Genomic DNA, 12,674 nt, shown 5'->3' on the forward strand with positions numbered 1-12,674 from the left:
TGTGTAGGAGTTGGTTAAGTAGAAAAAGAGAAAGGCATCCCTGGGAGAGGGTCAGGATGAGCAAAGGGAGAGCAATGACAGAGAATTTGTGGCGTGTGGGACTGGCAGGAGGACCCCAAATGCCAAGCCATGTGAGGAGCCATGGAGGTGTTATGGTAGGACTCAGTCAGATATGGAGACAGGTGACAGGGCCAAGCAGGCTGGAGGGACAGTTTGGGAGCTGAGATGCGTGTGTGGCTGTGCAGTGGGAAGGGAAGGAGGTGCAGGGCCAGGGTGGGGCATGAGAGGTATTTCCTCTTTATCTCTCTTTAAGTTAGTTCCAAAGCTGCCACCACCTCCAGCTTCCTGCGCTGGGCGAGGCCCCCTCCGACCCAGGTCCTCAGCCACCTGCCCGGGCTCCAGGCACTCCCAGCCTCCCCCACAGAGGCTGCAGCTTCCAGTAGTCATCTGGGGCTGCAGCCTGGGTTCCAGGCCCCACTATGTCTCGTGTGGTTGTTGACATTGGGCAGGTTTCTGTGCTCTTTCTGTCAATTAAGGGGGAGAGGGAGGGGGGTGCGTGAAGAGGGAGAGAGACGAGAGAATCCGACCCAGGGCCACAAGCTGGAGCCAGTGCCCCAGGCCCCTGCAAGCCAATGGGCACATCTAGACATGCCAGAGGGCATGAACGGGAGAAATCCCCCTGGGCCAAGCTGTCAGGGAGGGGCCTTCAGGTGGAGGAAATGGCCTGGCAATGGCTGGAAGGCTGGCTGGCCTACAGCTGCTGAGAGGGTTGCATTTGCTCAGGCAGGGGAGAAAAGATGACAAAAGATCGCAGTGCCAGGCCAGGCCTGTCGGGGGGATGCCAGTGGTCGAGGCAAGACTCTAGCAGGGCAGTTGGGAGCCATGGAGGGTTTCAGCCTCCCATGCCTCTGGGGTAATCTCTGGCCATTTGTGTCTGGGACACAGCAGGGATGGGGTCAGGCCCCTGAGTAACCTGCCTGAAGTGATGCCCAGGTGTGTCCTCGACTAACCTCAGCACCTGCTTTGCTCCCCGAAATGTCTATGGGGAAACTCCAGCTCCACACCTGACTCAGCCCATAAAGGCCCCAGGGTGTGGGGGCAGAGGGAGGGCTGGGGCCTCAGAAATTCAGAGGTAGGCCTCGTGACTATGCCAGGCCCACTCCTTCCCTGGGCACCCCCTCTCACCCCTGCCAACCCCAGGAGCCCCTGGGGGAGGCACAATGTACGCCAAGTGCTCCAGAGCCAGCCCCATCGGCAGGGGCCACAGCAGCACGTGACCCAGCCTCACGGCCCATGGGAGTCAGGGATGGCTTCCTAGAGGAAGGGTGTGGCCCGCTGGGCCTGGAAGTTCAAGTGGATATCTGCCAGGGAAGGCAGAGACAAGCCTGGCAGGGGGATGTGTGGGGGGAGCAGCAAACACCCGCGTACAAGCAGCTCATGCATCCTCTCAAGGCCCTAGGAGCTGAGCACCACCATCGCCATCTTTGAGATGAGCAGACAGAGGCACAGAGAGGTTGAGTGCCCCTCCAGGATCTCACAGCTGGCACGAGGTGGAGCGGGACTGCAGCCGTGTGGCCTGGCCCTGGGCTGGGACACCCTGGAGGACAGCGGGGGAAGCTCAGAAGAACAGCTGTGGGACTGGGAGAGTCCCAGGCCATGCACTTGCTATGTCATCTGGTGGGGTGTGGGGGCGTCTCTGCCCCTATCTGGGCCTCAGTTTCCACAGAAGTAATACAGGAATGATGCGAGATGGCCACAAATGGAGTGACACTGGTATGGGGGAAGGAGCCGGGCCCTGGGGGTTTCAGGAAGTGCTTTCTTCTTGCCTCCATCTGTCAAGCCATGGTGGGGGCAGGGCTGGCAGGGGACGTGGGAGACTCCTGGGAGGGTGTGATTGCGACGCTCTCTGAGGGCAACAGCCACCCACGCACTGATGCCGCCTGAGGAGTTTTGTGGGTTCTTCGAAGAAACCTGCCCCCTCAGGAAACTCCCGCCCTGGGCCACGCTGGGCACTGTTCCAGGACGGAGCTGGGGGCTTTCTGCAGCTCCCCTCCCTGGTAACCCCAACCCTGGGCCCCCTATGTTCCCCTCCTGCTGCAGCCTGTGGCATTCACCTCTGGCCTTGAGACACCCAGGCTGGCTGGGCACCTGCCTTCAGGTCTCCAAACCCCAGGAGACCCAGGCTGAGCTCTCCGGATGGTTGCCCTGAGCCCTATACCCAGCGGCTACCTTCCCCACGCCCCCTCCCAGGAGGAAACTCGCTGGGACAGGGGCTGAGGGGCCCCCATTCGTTTGGGGGCAGCAGTGGTCTAGAATCTCATGTCTAGGAGTTCAGGTTTCTCCGGAAGCCGTCCCTGAGACACAAGCCTGATAACAAGGAATTTATATAACAGTGGCGAAGAGGACAGGGAAGAGGGGGAGCCAGTGGGGCACACTGTTGGTGTCATCGCTGCTGGGGGCAACCGGAGCTCCATCTGGCTGGGGACAAGGGCCAGCTGGAGATAGTGCAGAATGCGCACCTAGGAGTCATCCCTCCGGAGGGCCAGGCGCTGGGGCGTCTACCCCTCTGCTCCATCAGTCACCACTGGGAGTCAGACTGTTCCTGGGAGCCTCAGCCTGCCCTGAACCCAGGCCAAATATGTCAATCACCAGAAAAAAAGCCCCGAGGTCTGTACTGAGCAGCCTTCATCCTGCCAAGGCCGGCGCCGGGACATGGCCAGGACACTAGCGGCATGTGCAGCACCGCACGCCTTCTGCACTCAGCCCCGAGGGCTCATCAACATCCGAAACAACAGGAAGAGCCCCGCCTGGCTTCCACCACCTGTGCCAAGCTCAGTCTGACTCAGGGAGAGGAGCATTTATGGAAGAAGTGAAGGGGAACATTCTGTCATGGTCCCACCATGAGACCTCTGGCTGCTCTGGGCCTCAGTTTCCCCATCTGAACAATAAAGGGGTCAGAGCCAAAGCTGGGCTAAAACACTGGAGTTAGGAAAGCCAGCCAGAGACCACACAGACCCTCCGATGGTGGGTGTTCTAGTCCTGCAGGCTGCTGTCACGGAATGCCATCCATTGGGTAGCTTATGAACAACAGACATTTGTTGCTCACTGTTCCGGAGGCTGAAGTTCAAAATCAAGGTGCTGGCAGATTCGTGTCTGATGAGGCTACTTCCTGGTTCATAGACGGCTGTGTCTTTTAGCTGTGTCCTCACATGGCAGAGAGACAAGTGAGCTTTCTGGGGTCTCTTTCATAAGGGCACCAATCTCATTCATGGGGGCTGCTAATCACCTCCCAATGACCCCACCTTTAACTGCTGTTGTATGGGGGATTAGGTTTCAATATTTGAATTTTGGGGGACACAAAGTCAGCCTATAGCAGTGGCAAATTCCTGAAGAGGCCAGGGGCTACCAGGAGCTACCAGGAGCCACACAGCAAGATCAGCAGGACTGGAAAAGGAGTTTCACTCCCAGACCCTGGGGATCTTGCAAGAGTCTAAGCATTTACCAGGCACCTTCTGCATACCCAGTTCTGTTTGGTCAGCAGCAAAAGGAACTTGTGCCTGCGAAAAAAATTCAGGTGGCCTGAGACTGTGGAATGGGTATTTCCTCAAAGCTACTATCTGGAATGGGTATTTCCAGATCAAAGCTACTATTATTTTTGTCATGTTTTTATATTTTCGACTTAAAAAGTTTTTTTTTTTTTGCCGGGTGAGGTGGCTCACGCCTGTAATCCCAGTACTTTGGGAGGCTGAGGTGGGCGGATCACGAGGTCAGGAGATCAAAACCATCCTGGCTAACATGGTGAAACCCTGTCTCTACTAAAAAAAAAAAAAAAAAAAAAAAAAAAAAAAAAAAAATTAGCCGGGGCGGTGGCACACACCTGTAGTCCCAGCTACTCGGGAGGCTGAGACAGGAGAATCACTTGAACCCAGGAGGCGGAGGTTGCACTGAGCCGAGATCATGCCACCGCACTCTAGCCTGGACGGCAGAACAAGACTCTATTTCAAAAAAAAGTGTTTTGTTTGTTTGTTTGTTTGTTTTTGAGACGGAGTCTTGCTCTGTCACCCAGGCTGGAGGACAGTGGTGTGATCTCGGCTCACTGCAAGCTCCGCCTCCTGGGTTCATGCCATTCTCCTGCCTCAGCCTCCCCAGCAGCTGGGACTACAGGTGCATGCCGCCACGCTTGGCTAATTTTTTTGTATTTTTAGTAGAGACGGGGTTTCACCGTGTTAGCCAGGATGGTCTCGATCTGCTGACCTCGTGATCCGCCCGCCTTGGCCTCCTAAAGTGCTGGGATTACAGGCGTGAGCCACCACGCCCGGCCAGAAGTATTTTTTTAAGGAACGGGGGTGGGGGGGGGGTTCTCTATTCCCCAGGCTGGTCTCAAAGTCTTGGCCTCAAGTGATCCTCCCATCTCAGCCTCCCGAGTAGCTGGACTACGGTCATGCACCACCCAGCCTGATTTATTTTTTGACTTTAAAGAATCTACCATCTCAAAGGGAAAGTTAGACTGAGGTTGGCTGGGTTGTGGCTCACTGGAGTGTGACTTTTCTGTTTCCATAAGGGTGTGTGTTTGCTGGCATGGTAGGAGAGGCTGGCCTCAGGAGCTAAAATGCTGGGATTGTGTTCCAGCTCCTGCCTGCCTCTGCTGTGTGACTGCGGGTGTATTGCTTCACGTCTCTGTGCCTCAGTTTTCCCATCTGTAAAATGGGTGCAATCACATCTCTCTTGTCTCAGACCTTGAACACCTGGCACCGGGTGGGAGGCTGGCTGAAAGCCTGGTCTCACACTGCCTTCACCAGCTCCCTCTCTCCACAGGTGGTACTCGGGCAGGATTTCCCGGCAGCTGGCCGAAGAGATTCTGATGAAGCGGAACCATCTGGGAGCCTTCCTGATCCGGGAGAGCGAGAGCTCCCCAGGGGAGTTCTCTGTCTCTGTGAAGTGAGCTCTGGCCCTTGGGGGTGTGTGCAGAGGAGGGTGGGTGGGGGGTGGGCAGCATTTGAGCTGAGCCTTGGGGCCCGGGAGGGGCTCACAGAGTGAGGGTGGAAGAATGGCATCCCTGCAGAGGGAGCAGTCCGGGCAGAGGCCTGGACACAGGCGGTGGTCTGGGCACCCCAGGGTGCAGCCCAGAGCAGTGGGGTGTGTTGGGAAAGCAGGCTCAGGCCAGCTGTGCAAGGCCTCGAATGCCAGGCTGAAGGTCCAGGCTTCTATGAACACAGGAGCCATCATAGGTTCTTCATCAAGAGAGGGCGGTGTCCAGGGTGGTGATGTGGCAAGGGACTGAGGGCAGGAGAGTGCTGAAATGCCCAGGGCGGGTGTCCAGGATGTGCTCCGCACAGGGTCCCACTCTATGTGATATAGTTGGGAAGATGCACCCTGAGGCCAGGCTGCCTGGGCTCAAATGCTGGTTCTGCCACTTCCTGGCTGTGACCTCGGGCAAGTCACTTACCTTCTCTGTGCCTGTTTCTTCACATGTAAAATAGGCTATTGCATGGAAGAAACAAGTTGGTATATTTAAAGCAATTAGAATAGTCCCTGGCATGGAGGCAGGATGACCGTGCTGGGGAACATTTGGCATTGTATTAGGGTGGCCCTCACCTGTGGTGTGGCAGCCGCTGGGCAGCACAGAATCCAATCCTAAAGGGCCACCCTGGGGTGATTGAGGAATCCAGGCTGGAAGGTAGCAGCAGGAATGGGTGGGGATAGACAGGGTCAGGCTCCTAGTTGGTCTCCGTCCTTCCTACTCTTAGGCCCTGGTAGAATCTAGACGCATTAATTCAAGGAATATTTATTGACTATGTGCCATGTGCCAGGATGCTCTAGGGGCTGGGGAAACCAAATGGGAAAAAAAAACAAAGTTGCTGCTGTCGTGGGTTTCAGTCTTTGTGAGTGAACAAGAAAACATGTTAACACAGAATGAACCAACGTGGTCAGGAAAGGGCTCTCTGAGGAGGTGGCATTGCAGCAAAGATCTGAACTAGGAGGTGGAGGCTTCCCAGGTGCCCAGGAATGAGGAGGACCTGGGAGGAGAGGCTTCTAGGCAGAGGGAATAGCATTTGCAAAGACCCTGAGGTGGGAATGCGCTTGGGGCGTGTAGGAACCCGGAGGAGGTGATGTGGCTGGAGCAGAGTAAGCGAAGGGCAGGGGCTGGAGTTCCACCCACATCCAGTGATCACAGAGGGCCTGAAAGGAGGTCGGGTTTTCTCTCAGAGCAGTAGGGAGCCATGGAGGGTCTTGAGCAGGGGAGAGATGTAACTGGACTCCATTTTTAGCAGATGACTCTGAGTGCTGTGAGGAGAAAGAACTGTTGGGGGAGAGCATGGTGGCAGGGAGGCCTGTGGGGAGCCAGGAGGTAGATGATGGCCTCTGGGACTGTACGGGTAGGGGCTGATGAGGGGACACAGAGAAATGGCTGGGCCCAGGCGTGGAGGTGTGCGGGGGGACCACCAGCAGTACCAGCTCTCAGGGCTGCTGTGGGCACAGAGCCCGGAATGGAGGAGGCGCTTACCATGCTAGCTCTTACTGCCACCAGCGGAGCTAGCACTGGGGTGGTAAAGAGGCCAGCTGGGAGGAAGGGATGAAGGAAGGGGTGGCCCCAGAGGAGGGCAGAGTGGCCTCTCATGATCTCCTAAAGGATGAAGAAGGCCAGGTGTGGTGGCTCACGCCTGTAATCCCAGCCCTTCGGGAGGCCAAGGCGGGTGGATCACTTGAGGTCAGGAGTTTGAGACCAGCCTGGCCATCATGCTGAAACCCCGTCTCTACTAAAAATACAAAAATCAGCCAGGCATGGTGGCGCATGCCTGTAATCTCAGCTACTCGGGAGGTTGAGACATGAGAATCATTTGAACCCGGGAGGCAGAGGCTGCAGTGAGCCGAGATTGTGCCACTGCACTCCAGCCTGGGTGATGGAGTAAGACTCTGTCTCAAAAAATAAAAATAAAAATAAAGGACAAAGAAATACAGGCCTGTGTCAAGAGCTAACACTGGGGCCGGGTGTGGAGATGCAAGCTTGATGGGGCTTGGAGTCAGGGGATCCCAAAGAAGCAGACAAAGGCAGACTCAGACAGGCTGGGCCAGGAGCCCATGAGGGCTCCTGCTGGGGGAAAAGCATTCCCACCCACCTGATGCCTTCCAGGCTCCGACGGGTCAACAAGAGCAAAACTCCATCTCAAAAAAATAATAAAATTAAATGAAAAATATGTCTTCACTGGCCGAGCGCCGCGGTGGCTCACCACTGTAATCCCAGCACTTTCGGAGGCCAAGGCGGGTGGATCATGAGGTCAGGAATTCAAGAACAACCTGGCCAAGATAGTGAAACCTCATCTCTACTAAAAATAAAAAAACTCGCCGGCTGTGGTGGAAAAAGGTCAGGCGCGGTGGCTCACGCCTTTACGTAATCCCAGGACTTTGGGAGGCCGAGGCAGGAGGATCGCTGGAGTCCAGGAGTTCGAGACCAGCCTTGGTAAGGGCGAAAATCCATCTCTACTAAAAACACAAATAATTAACCAGACATGGTGGTGGGCACCTGTAGTCCGAGCTACTCTGGAGGCCGAGGTGGGTCAGGATTGCTTGAGCCTGGGAGGTCGAGGCTGCAGTGAGCTGTGATTGTGGAGGCTGAGGCAGGAGAATCACTTGAACCCCGGAGGCGGAGGTTGCGGCGAGTTGAGATTGCGCCCTTGCACTCCAGCCTGGGCAACAAGAGGGGAAACTCTGCCTCAAAAATTAAAATAAAATAAATAGTGTGTCTTCACTGGCCGAGCGCGGTGGCTCACGCCTGTAATCCCAGCACTTCTGGAGGCCGAGGCGGGCGAATCACCTGAGATCAGGAGTTCGAGACCAACCTGGCTAACATGGTGACACCCCGTTTCTACAAACAAAACAAAACAAACAAACAACCTGGCTAACATGGTGACACCCCGTTTCTACAAACAATTAAAACAAAACAAACAAACAACAAAAAAAAGCAGCCGGGCGTGGCGTGCGTAGCCCCGGCCACTCGGGAGGGCTTAGGCAGAAGACTCGCTTGAGCCCGGGAGGCAGATGTTGCTATGATCCTCCAGATCGCGCCATCGCACTCCAGGCTCCCTGGGAGCCAGGCAGAACAAATGATCCCGAGACCCCGCCTGGGGGTAGGGGTGGCGGGCGGGAAACGACGACGAAAGACGCAGCGAAAAGCACAGAATGCGAAGTGCAAAAAGAGACAACAGGAGGTACACACGGCCTCCCCACGCCAAGACTAAAATTTGGAAAACCCCCCGAACGAAAAAAAGACAAGAGCCACCGCTGACAGTGCGGAAAACGAAAAAGTTTCTTGGGGACACGCCAGCCCGCCAGCCGTAGCAAGGAAACCCCAGCAGAAAGCATCCGAGATTCACACACCCTGTTGCCTGCTATTGAACTGTCAAGAAAGAAAAACCACTCAGACCGCGTTCTCTCCCTCTTACTCTCCAATAAGAAGAGAAGAACGATCATCAATGGCTGACGGCAGTCGCAACGAAGCGACACCAAAAGCCGGCTTCACGCTCAGGAGAAAACGCTACGTCTCTTCCTCATGGTTTTCGGTGCTCTACACGTTCAGAGAAACTTCTCTAGTAACGAACTATAGAAATGATCCCTGAAAGTATAGTCTTAACGGCCTCCTCGCAGCCTCTGCTGGGTCTACATCAGCCGCACACTTTTAACTGATGGCGAGATACTTTCGCTATTTCCGATGCCATTAGGAAACAAATAGGAAAATAGTTTGGCAATAACATCTTTTAGAATATTATCACTTGACAAATTTTGACGTTTTAGGTGGAAACGTAATTTTAAAAATTGTTTTAAGACGTTTAAAAGCAGGCATGCTTAATTAGCATAATACTGAATGACAGCCAATCACAAACTGAATTTTTGAAGCAGGAAGTGTTTGCTTCTGGTGCGGTGCGCCCGCCTGTAATCCGGGAATCCCAGCGTTTTGCGAGCCCACGCCCAGGCCCAGGAGGGAGGATCCTTTGTTCTATGAGTTCGACACCAGCCTAGGCAATATAGCGGAATCCCGTCTCTACCAAGCGCGGGGGAAAAAAATCAACAATGACCTGGGCGTGATGGCAGCGTCTGTAATCCCAGCTACTCGGTAGGCTGAAGCGGGATGATCGTTTGAGTCAGGGAAGCTGGCTGAGTTCAAAGCTGCAGTGAGCTCTGATCAGTCACCCCACTGCCCCCCAGCCTGGGAGACAGAGTGAGATCTTGACTCTTAAGAACAATTTTTTTTAGGGGGGATGGTATAAAATAGATACAAAATTTACCATTTTAACCATTTTTCACATATACAACTCAGTGGCATTAAGTACATTCATGTAGCCATTGGCATGTAACCATCACCGTTATTTATCTCCAGTACTTTTTCGACATCCCAAACTGAAACTCTACCCATAAAACAAACTTCCCTTTCCTCCCTCTGCCCAGACCCTTTTAACCACTATTCTACTTTCTGTCTCTATGAATTTGATTCTTGTAGGTACCTCTAAAAGTGGAAACATGCAATATTGTCCTTTTGTGTCTGGCTTATTTCACTTAGAATGACGTTTTCCAGGTTCATTCATGTTGTAACATGTTGCAGAATTTCACTCCTTTTTCAGGCTGGAGTGCAACGATGCATGACGTGACAGCTCACTGCAGCCGTGACCTCCAGGGCTCAGGTGATCCTCCCACGTCAGCCGCCTGAGTAGCTGGGATTATAGGCACATGCCATCACGCTCGGCTAATTTTTTGTATTTTTTGTAGGGAGGGGGTTTCACCACATTGCCCAGGATGGTCTTGAACTCTTGGGCTCAAGGGATCCACCCGCCTCGGCCTCTCAAAAGTGTGGGACTACAGGCGTGAGCCACCACGCCCAGCGGTTTTCTTAATTACATTTTTGAATTGTTCCTTGCTAGTGTATAAAAACACAACTGGACCAGGCGCAGTGGCTCACGCCTGTCATCCTAGCACTTTGGGAGGCCGAGGCGGGTGGATCACCAGGTCAGGAGATCAAGACCAACCTGGTCAACATGGTGAAACCTCGTCTCTACTAAAAATACAAAGATTGGCCGGGCGTGGTGGCGCGCGCGCCTGTAATCCCAGCTACTGGGGAGGCTGAGGCAGGAGAATTGCTTGAACCCTGGAGGCAGAGGCTGCAGTGAGCCAAGATCGCGCCACTGCACTCCAGCCTGGGTGACAGAGCAAGACTCCGTCTCAAAACAAAACAAAAAAAACACATTGACTAGCAGACTAGCAGACTAGCAGTGGTAAAAGTGAACCTCTGCGTCTTGTTCCTGAACTTAGGGGGAAAGCTTTTAGTCTTTCGCCCTTAAGTGTGATGGTAACTGTGGGTTTTTCACAAATACCTTTTATAATGTTGAGGCAAATCCCCTTGTTTCATAGTTTTCTCTATGTTTTAATGATGAAATGTCAGAATTTCTTGGACGCTTTTTCTGTGTCAGCTGGAATGACTGTTTTTTTCCCTTTGTTCTAGTAATGCGGTATATTACATTAACGGATTTTCTTATGTTGAACCACCCCCTGCGTTCCTGGGATAAATCCCTCCCATCCCCTCAGCTGTAGCACCTGGTTAACGCCTTCTTCCTTGGCAATAATCGTTGTTTTATGGTATGAGGCCACCACTTCTCCTGTTGTCCTTCCCAGTTTCTCCCCAACCTCCCCTTTTCCCTAGTTTATAAGACAGGAGAAAATGGAGAAAGCAAAAAGTTGAAAAGAAACAGAAGTAAGATAAATAGCTAGACGACCTTGGCGCCACCACCTGGCCCTGGTGGTTAAAATAATAATAATATTAACCCCTGACCAAAACTACTGGTGTTATCTGTGCATTCCAGACATTGTATGAGAAAGCACTGTAAAACTTTTTGTACTGTTAGCTGATGTATGTAGCCCCCAGTCACGTTCCTCACGCTTACTTGATCTATTATGACTTTTTCACGTAGACCCCTTAGAGTTGTAAGCCCTTACAAGGGCTAGGAATTTCTTTTTCGGGGAGCTCGGCTCTTAAGACACGAGTCTGCCGACACTCCCGGCCGAATAAAAAAACCTCTTCCTTCTTTAATCCGGTGTCTGAGGAGTTTTGTCTGCGACTCGTCCTGCTACAGTTTCAGTGATTGGCTTTCTGTGAGGTGAGCAGCAGGCCCTAGATGGAACCCCTGGTGTTTGAGTAACACCAGGATGGCCAGTAGCCTACAGATGCTGGAGGAGTCAAGGAAGGATCCCCCTTCGAGGCTTCAACAGTTTGATTCCTGACTTTGAGCCTTCATAACTGCGAGAGAATAATTTCTGTTTTGACAGAGTTTCACTTCATCACCCAGGCTGGAGCGCAGTGGCATGATCTGGGCTCACTGCAACCTCTGCCTCCTGAGTTCAAGTGATTGTCGTGCCTCAGCCTCCTGAGTAGCTGGGATTACAGGCACGCGCCACCACGCCTGGCTAATTTTTGTATTTTTAGTAGAGACGGGGTTTCGCCATGTTGGCCAGGATGGTCTGGATCTCCTGACCTCAAGTGATCTGCCCGCCTTGGCTTCCCAAAGTGCTGGGATTACAGGTGTGAGCCACCGCCTGTGGCCTTGGGAGATGATTTTTTTTTTTTTTTTTGAGATGGAGTATCGCTCTTGTTGCCCAGGCTGGAATGCAGCTCTTGGTGTCTACCCAAATGAGTTGAAAACGTATGTCCACACAAGCCTGCACAATATGTTTATAGCAGCTTTACCCATAATTGCCAAAACTTGGAACTAAGATGTTCCTAAATAGAGCCGGGGGCGGTGGCTTGTGACTGTAATCCCTGCTACTTGGGCAGCTGAGGCAGGCAGTCACTTGAGATCAGGGGTTTAGGAGCTGCCTGGGCAACAGAGGGAGACCCTTGTCTCTAACAAAATAAAATAAAATACAATACAATAAAATAAAATAAAAAATATGTCTTTACTTTGGGAGGCCGAGGCAGGTGGATCTCCTGAGATCAGGAGCTCAAGACCAGCCTGGCCAACATGGCGAAACCCCACCTCTGCTAAAAATACAAAAATTAGGCTGGGCTCAATGGCTCACACCTGTAATCCCAGCACTTTGGGAGGCTGAGGTGGGCAGATCACGAGGTCAGGAGATCGAGATCATCCTGGCTAACATGGTGAAACGCCGTCTCTACTAAAAAAAAAAAAAAAATACAAAATATTAGCCGTTCATGATGGCAGGTGCCTGTAGTCCCAGCTACTCAGGAGGCTGAGGCAGGAGAATGGTGTGAACCCTCTAAGTGGAGCTTGCAGTGAGCCGAGATCGCGCCACTGCACTCTAGCCTGGGCGACAGAACGAAACTCCATCTCAAAAAAAGGAAAACAACAACAACAACAACAAAAATTAGCTGGGTGTGGTGGCACACGCCTGTAATCGCAGCTACTCAGGAGGCTGAGGTAGGAGAATCGCTTGAACCTGGGAGGCAGAGGTTGCAGTGAGCTGAGGTCGCCTCACTGCACTGCAGCCTGGGAGACAGAGCAGAGTGAGACTCCATCTCAAAAAAAAAAAAAAAAAAAAAAAAAGGTCCTACATAGGTGAATGGACAAATAAACTGTGGTACATTCAGAGACTTAGATATTATTCAGTGCTAAAAACAAATGAGTTATCAAGCCATAAGAAACATTCAAGAACCTTAAATGCGTATTAACTAA

At 52.8% G+C, this 12,674-nt stretch overlaps 1 protein-coding gene and 1 non-coding gene across 4 annotated transcripts in view; one reads left to right on the top strand and one right to left on the bottom strand.

Moving 5' to 3' along the window:
* GRAPL (GRB2 related adaptor protein like) overlaps positions 1-4,950 on the top strand; it is a 29,685-nt gene extending 24,735 nt beyond the window's left edge. For 2 of the 3 annotated variants that reach the window (XM_054535529.2, XM_054535527.1), the window contains exon 4: positions 4,816-4,950. In XM_054535529.2, coding sequence (XP_054391504.1) covers positions 4,816-4,942 — 127 coding nt within the window. In that variant the 3' untranslated portion in view covers positions 4,943-4,950. Of the gene's footprint in view, positions 1-1,452; positions 1,918-4,815 lie in introns of those variants that run through there. The other variant, XM_054535528.1, reaches the window with a different exon arrangement.
* Positions 4,951-8,411: 3,461 nt separating this feature from the next.
* On the bottom strand, positions 8,412-8,627 carry LOC112131446 (small nucleolar RNA U3). The gene has a single exon (XR_002913516.2). It is a non-coding gene; the product is annotated as a small nucleolar RNA U3 (small nucleolar RNA).
* Between the last annotated feature and the right edge of the window lie 4,047 nt (positions 8,628-12,674).

Source organism: Pongo abelii, chromosome 19 (genome assembly GCF_028885655.2).
Source record: "Pongo abelii isolate AG06213 chromosome 19, NHGRI_mPonAbe1-v2.0_pri, whole genome shotgun sequence".
NCBI lineage: Eukaryota > Metazoa > Chordata > Mammalia > Primates > Hominidae > Pongo > Pongo abelii.